This window comes from Lipotes vexillifer, unplaced genomic scaffold (genome assembly GCF_000442215.2).
Source record: "Lipotes vexillifer unplaced genomic scaffold, Lipotes_vexillifer_v1.1 scaffold1134, whole genome shotgun sequence".
NCBI lineage: Eukaryota > Metazoa > Chordata > Mammalia > Artiodactyla > Lipotidae > Lipotes > Lipotes vexillifer.
Genome location: NW_006772145.1, coordinates 302,906 through 310,907, shown reverse-complemented (window position 1 = coordinate 310,907; position 8,002 = coordinate 302,906). Strand labels below are relative to the sequence as shown.

At 44.3% G+C, this 8,002-nt stretch overlaps 1 protein-coding gene across 1 annotated transcript in view; it reads right to left on the bottom strand.

Annotated features, from left to right (window-relative positions):
- Positions 1–8,002, bottom strand: part of MYRIP (myosin VIIA and Rab interacting protein) — a 181,324-nt gene that overhangs the window by 79,746 nt on the left and 93,576 nt on the right. The window contains 1 exon segment of the mRNA XM_007447341.1: positions 2,411–2,547. Within this exon segment, the coding sequence (XP_007447403.1) occupies positions 2,411–2,547 (137 nt within the window).

Sequence of the window (8,002 nt, the reverse complement as noted above, 5' to 3'; positions counted from 1 at the left end):
TACGCGGGCCTCTCACTGTTGTGGCCTCTCCCGTTGCGGAGCACAGGCTCCAGACGCGCAGGCCCAGCGGCCATGGCTCACGGGCCCAGCCGCTCCGTGGCATGCAGGATCCTCCCAGACCGGGGCACGAACCCGTGTCCCCTGCATCGGCAGGCGGACTCTCAACCACTGCGCCACCAGGGAAGCCCTGTAGATTATGTTTTGACAATCAAAATTCTGAAACTGAGTACCCTCAGATGGAGTTGAAGATGGAACCATCTTATTCAGAACTCTGCCATACGAATTACAGTGAAGTTCTAGCTGAGGTTCTCAGTCTTGGCTGTGTCTTAAAATAACCCAGAGAGCTTTAAAAAATATCCGTTCGGGGCCACCTCCAGAAATTCGGAAGTAATTGACTGGGGGTGGAAGATGATTCTGGCACTTTTTCAAAGCTCGTGAGGTGACTCTAACGTGTAGTCGGGCTTGAGGATGGCAGATGACAACCATACCAAGGTGCTGGGTTGTAGGTAGAAGCTAATACTGATGTCTCCACGGTCATCTAGCATAATCAGGACACTACTCACACACGGGAGATTTCTCCACACTTGAGGTGTAACTCAATTTTCTAGGTGGTATGGAGAAGCGCTCTCACTGCCTTATGATCACGACTTTACAGATTTGAGTACCATCTCATAAATTGTCTCCTGCCTGCTTGTCTTCATGTTGCTCAAAAGGAAATCTTAGTTTAAAATGAGATACAAACCATGTTAAAGCAACTGATTCTAGTACTTCTATGAAATGTCTTGGTACCCACAAAGAGCTTTTAAGACTGAACTGTGTAATACTGAGGACCTAAGAGGTGCCAGCCACTGGGCCACACTTTGAGAACACAGAGATGAAGAAGCTATTGCTTCTGCCTGGTCCAGCAGGACAGGAGCTTTGTAAACCATCACCTGGATGCAGTGTGATAAGTGCTGTGACTGAGGCCCAGATGAGAGGTGTGGTGAATCACAGAGGGCCTGGGACCTAAATCTGCTTCAGTAGTGTCAGCGTTATTCCCAGCAAATGATTCGCCTTTGAAGATGACACTTAACACTTAAAAGCCTTTTGCCAGCCCACTTGTAATTCATGTTCCGTTGCTCCACCTGTGGGACCCGAGGGAGAAACAGAAAGAGACCGGAGTTGTGCTGTTTATAGGATTCTCCAAATGAGTTTGCCTCTCCCCCTCACTTTGCATGAAGCAGTAGAGAACACCTGTGAGATGTGAATGTGGTGACATGTAAAGTGGTACCTGAAGCAGACGCAAGGATGAACAAGAAAGAAAGTATGGGATGCAAATGATGAGACAGTTCTATTCTGGAACCTTCTTGAGGTATCTCCTTGGGTTGAAGACCTGCTGTTAACATGATTACTTTTAAGCTTTATTTCTTTTTTGTCTTTGTTCCTAGAGAAACATTTTTAGAAAAATCAGCAAAGAGCAGTTAAAAATAATATGTGGAGACCTTCAGCCCTGCTCTCTTAGCTACAGGCTTCCTGAGTGGTTCAAAAGACAGAGATTCTAACGACTAACACAAAAGGCCCTAATGAGTCTCCGTGTTTAATGCTTCCATCCTATTTCCCCCTCGTCTCAGTGGCTGGCATATTTTTAGATTAGACACAACCAAAGACTTTATTGAGAATACAACAGTGTAAAATAATGATGGTGAAAAAGCTCCAAATGAGAGTTTCTTTCTTCCCTCTTTCTCAGGGAGAAAAAGCGTTTACCTGTGTCAGCAAAGTGATGAAAAAATCTTCCTCTGCACAGAAAAAAATAGCCTTTTCTGGGAGGACATGCTGTTCATATTCTGACAACCGTTTCTTTCCACTGGCTAGTCCAATAGGAATAAAGAATATAATTTCTCATTCTAATTACATTGGTTGTCTTAACAGCATAGGTAGAATTCATCCTTTATACTTCCTGGGAGGAAGCTGAGACTTTTCTAACTCTCCCACTACGTTAAACTTTGGGCCTGGTGTGTGTAGAATTTTGGAGTAGGAAGGAAGAGGAGTGGGGGGCATATCCTCTGAGTGCAGACCTAGTCTACACAACCAAACAAAGATGAATTTCCAATGTTTTAATCATTAGGGAAAGATGGTCAAGAATCTTTCATTTCTAGGGATTTGGAGTTAAAATGTCCACAATATGCAGAAACACTTCGGTCCTCCCAGCTGCTAACATATCCAGCCCAGTGGAGATGCTGGAATCAAAGGACTTAAAACTTGGAATCTTTGGTGTATGTCCTTCTATTTCTGCTCCTTACTAGAACCAGATTATTTAAGCCACTTTCTCTGTCCCAGGTGAGTGTGCCGCAGTGTACAGGGCCTCCAAGCCAGGCCTTCTCCTATACCGCCAACCCCCCAAAGACTCCCAGATGGCAGGCAGTCAGCGTACCTAGGATGTCGAAGCACCCTCCGCTCTCCAGCCGGTGTTTCCTGTACAGGTTCTTCAAGACCTTGGCGCTGCCAAAGCGTTTGAAGCGGCTCTTCACATTATTGTAGAACCATTCCAGAGACTGTGTCCTCAGAACCCTGAGGACAACACAGAATTAGAAAACAGAAAATTAGCATTAAAGGATAGAATTATGAAATGGTGGATTGCAAAAGTTGCCACAATACTTCGCAGCTCCTTCCATCAAGAGGTGGTCTCTACTCCTTAGATCTGGGCTGGCCTTATGACTTGCTCTGATCACAGAGACTGGTGGAAGTGATGCTGTGTGAGTCCAGAGCCTGGCAACTTCCTCTCTTGCTGTTCGTGGAAGCCCTGCAACCCATCGCCATGTGAACAAGCCCAAGATAGCCTTTGGGATGACAAGAGACACTTGGCCCAATCCCCCCTCTTGCCCCAGCCAATAGCCAGCCAACCCCTAGACAGGTGAGTGAGGCCATCAACTGCCGGTTGACTGAAGACGCATGAGTGACCCTAGGTAAGACCAGCAGAAGAACCATGCACCTGAGTCCATCCAAAGAGCAAGCTGATAAATGCTCGCCATTTGAAGCCACTAGCTGACACATCTGTTTAATAGCAGGCTTTATATTTGACACTCTTACTGCATTAACACCATTTCTAATTCAGCTTGGGAGGATAAAAAGCACAGGTGAGACCCTGGGCTCTATGGCAGAACTCTGCAGCCTCTTTCTTATTCAGCCTGAAGCACTGTGGGAAGGTGGTTTCCTGGTCAGTGCTATAAAGCTGGGTACAAATCACTGACACAATGCTTCTCTTTTCTGCCTGACCAGAACATGTTTCTAAACCCCTCCCATTTTAAGAATAGCTTTGGTTGTTATTTTTCTATTATGAATGTAATGATGCATACTCATTTTAAAAGTTCAGAGAAGCAAAATGAATTTAAATTCTTCTAAGTCAATGGAGGAACAAGCACACGTTTAGCTGCTCTTCCTCCTCAGATGCCAGTGAAATGTGAGAAGATATCCAAAGGGAAAGAAATCTATAGAGCTGAGATGTGAATCAGAGATTTTCTAGATATCTGGAAAATTCTAAATAAGTGACAGCATAAAGGTATCAGAACGTTGTCCTACAAAGCAGGCAGAAGGGCTGGGACTCACAGACTGAGGGGTCCACTTTAAAGTTGATTGATGGGGACTTCGCCGGTGGTCCAGTGGTGAAGAATCCGCTTTCCAGTGCAGGGGACACGGATTCCATTCCTGGTCGGGGAACTAAGATCCCACATGCCCCGGGGCAACTAAATCCATGTGCGCCACAACTACTGAGCTCACGCACCTCAACGAGAGAGCCTGTGCGCTGCAAACTACAGAGCCCATGGGTCCTGGAGCCCACACACCACAACTAGAGGGAAGCCTGCACGCCGCAATGAAGAGCCAACACAGCCAAAAAAAAAAAAGAAAGAAAAAAAGAAAAAACAAAAATAAATAAATAAAGTTGATTGATGAGTACTCAGCCATAAAAAAGAATGAAATGTTGCCATTTGCAGCAATACGGATGAACTGTATTCATTATGCTAAGTGAAATAAGTCAGAGAGAGAAAGACAAATACTGTATGATATTACTTATAAGTGGAATCTAAAAAATACAACAAACTAGTGAATAAAATGAAAAAGAAGCAGACACATAGAAGAAGACTGTCCTTGGAAATCATAACCTCCAGGCTTATGATTTATTTGAGAGCTTTAAAAGCACAAAAGGACTGTGACTGTAGAAGAGAAATATTCTGCAGGCTGCCTCTCCTGCACACCACCCTGCTCTCTGAGCAGCTGACCTCCGCGAAGGTGCTGCTGCAGGGCTCTGCGCGTTGCAGGTGGACAGGTCCACAAGGGTAGGGGTGGACGATAGTGGTTATTGTGCCCTTCATTCTTCTTTGCCTTTTGGGACACTCCCCCTCCTTCCCAACTGAGTCTACGTTTTTCTGGAAAGGCTGGCCCCTCCTCCTGGCAGCCTTGGGGGTAGTCACATGACTCAGACCTGCCAATCAGGGTCTGAGGTGGGACTTTTACTGCTGTTGGAAAGAGATGCTCCCTTTCTGCTGGGCTGGCTTGGTGGCAGAATGAAAGCCTGGGCTGCTGGGGCCACCTTTGCCATTACTTGGGGGGTTATTTGTGGTCTTCTGAACAAAAGCAGATCTGACAGCGGGAAGGAAAAGGATCCTGTTGATGTACTTTGAACACCTAGATCTACCCAAGCCTGAGGTCAACCCTTGGACTCTTCCATTACATGAGCCAATAAAATTCTCTCTTTTGTTTAAGGCTTCGTGGGTTGGGTTTCTATTATTTGCAATCAAGAATCCTAATGCTTCAAGTACATCATAGGATGAGCTCTCCGTTAAGTCCCTGGTTATATCAAAACTCTATGACACTTAGAAACACACTGATGACCTCAAAAATAGAATGCCTTGACTTGCTCAAGTCAGAGAGAGGAATCAGGGCACTGACTGGGCTGCTGGAAGGTGGGAGGACAGCACGGAATCCTTGGAGAATGACCTGCAAAACTACAGCCTGATTTGGAGACTAGAAAGCTTTCCCGTAAGAAGTGATGTATTTTGGATTATGTTTTGACTTATAAGTAATGTGGAGAGCTTTTCTGGAAGCCCCAGGGAAGGCTCAGTCATGATTACCTTCATTTGATATTACTGCTTTTATTTCACTTATTTTAAAATTCATGGCTCAGAGGAAACTCACAGGAAACATGCAGTTCTTGGGGCAGAGGTGTGGGGAGAGGGCCGTGAGGATGCCAGCACCCAGGATGGACTGGCTAAGCGCTGCAGGGTCCCTGGCCCACCCTCACATCTCCAGCTTCCCCCTGAACGGACGCAACTGCAGGCAAGGGTAGATGAGAAGGAAGGAGCCCTGTGTCAGCATCTTGCTGGAACAGAAGGCAGAGTGGAATATGCGTCTGTGCATGAATTCCTTCATCTGTTCATTCATTCATTCATTCTTTTATTCCTCATTATTTATTGAGTGCCCTACATGGCAGGCACGGTGCTAGGGATATGGGGAGTGACAAAACAGATGAAGCTCGTACCCAACAGTGCTGTCGGACTAATCTTCTCAACGAGTGCCAGATGCATCGTGAGATGGAACCAAAAGTCAAGCCAAAGGCATCTCCAGAATGGCTGGACAGTCTGTGTCCCACAGGCATTGGGTTCTGGATCATTCCCACAGGTGTGTGAAAAACAGAGCCCACCCTGATTTATGGCTCAGGCATTTTTTTTCTAGACTTTTAAAAAAATTGAAGTATAGTTGATTTACAACATGGTGTTAGTTTCAGGTGTACAGCAAAGAGATTCAGATATATATATATATATATATATATATATATATATATATATATACACACACACACACATATATTCTTTTTCAGATTCTTTTCCATTATGGTTTATTACAAGATATTGAAAATAGTCCCCTGTGCGACACAGTAGGTCCTTATTTTTTATCTGTTTTATATACAGTAGTGTGTTTCTGTTAATCCCAAATTCCTAATATATCCCTCCCACTCCTTTCCTTTTTGGTAACCATAAGTTTGTTTTCTACGTCTGTGAGTCTGTTTCTCTTTTGTAAATAAGTTCATTTGTATCATATTTTAGATTCCACCTATAAGTGATATATGATATTTGTCTTTGACTTACTTCACTTAGTATGATCATTTCTAGGTCCATCCATATTGCTGCAAATGGCATTATTCTTTCTTTTTTTATGGCAAATATTCCATTGTATATATGGACCACATCTTTTTCTTTATCCATTCCTCTGTTGATGGACATTTAGGTTGCTTCCTTGTCTTGGCTATTGTGCTGCTGTGAACACTGGGGTACCTGTATCTTTTTGAATTAGAGTTTTGGTCTTTTCCAGATATATCAGGCATCTTCTTTAATGATGCCCAAACTGCTGCTTCTCAGCCTCAGACAACACATAGGAGGGGTGCCTTAGGAAGGACAGGGAGCCGAAGTCCTGGTGATGAGACTTGTGGCGAAAAGCTTTCCAACTTGGAACTGTCCAGAGGGACCCTTCTTAATTTCCCTCACTTATTTTTGTAAATGATCCCAAGTTATCCCTGAAAATGCTCACACAAAGGTTCTTAGTTCTGTGCAGTTCAGTTTCACAGTCTTAAGCATGATCATTTCTTTCAACACTAGGGCTTTAAAAAAATCAACAGCAACCCTTCAAAATTCACCAATCACAACATAGTTAGAACTGATTACTTTTAGTCCTTGGAACTACTGTTGGTTCATCTGTAAAATGATGGTCACACAACTGACAAGGATAGGGAATATAGGAAGAGGATCGGGTTTGGGGGGAAGGTGGAAGTTGAGTTAGGACAGTTAAATTTGGGGTGCCCACCACATCCCCAGGTGGCAATACTGGATATACTAGTCTGGGACTTGGATAGAAATCTGGACTAGAAGTATGGGTTTGGTAGTCTTTGGTCCACAGGTAGTATTGAAGCCAATAATTGGTGTAATGGAGGTATAAATCGTCATTGTCTCTATTTTACAAGGAAAATAGAAACAAGTAATTTGCTGGTGTCACTGACTGAACTAAGAGCAAGTCAGGGAACAGACTGTAGACCTCATCCTTGGGTCAGTGCCTTGACGTCCGATCGGGCTATTTTCCTTCCAGAACCCCTAGTTAGTGTTCTTATTGCAAATGACGGCTTTTATTTCAAAGTTTAAGCAAACAGAAAGCACCATGGATCAAGGGATCAGCAGACAATGTAAAATCGTTGTATCATTTCCCTAAAACAACCTACTTATCACATTGTGAATACTAATCACTTCAAGGCACTTATTTGTATGAGAAGTTTGCTAATTATTTTTATGACTGAATAAACTTGTAAATATGGTACGTTCTCATCAGAAGACAGACTGGAATCACATAACTCATCACAAGAGCAGCACTGAAATTATAACCCCATGAAAGCTTTGCCCAGGAATGCCAGACTGATTTTTGGCTCATTAGACAAAACAACACGATTGTGAGAACGAAGGAACTGCCTACATAAGAACTGCTCATATCCTGGCTGCTGGTGATGAAGCAAGGCCGCCTTGGCCCTCAGCCCTGGCACGGCAGGCGCTGTGCAGGAATGCCAGACTGATTTTTGGCTCATTAGACAAAACAACACGATTGTGAGAACGAAGGAACTGCCTACATAAGAACTGCTCATATCCTGGCTGCTGGTGATGAAGCAAGGCCGCCTTGGCCCTCAGCCCTGGCACGGCAGGCGCTGTGCAAACTGAGCTCACTATGGGGGAGAGTCTAGGAGAGTCTGTGGATCCCGCTACTTCCTGTATGGTCCTCGGAGCAGCACTGGGGCACCTTCTGGAGCCTTGGTGGAAATGGCAATCCCAGACCTCTGTTCTCACCCTGAGACCGGCTGAATCAAACTGTACTTTAGCAAGGTTCCCAAGTGGTTACTATGTATATCAAGGCTTGATAAGCACCGGCCTAGCAAAATTAGCTGGGTGTTTTCTGAGCCCACATGTGGTTTTTGTTTTGTTTTTTTAATTTTGAC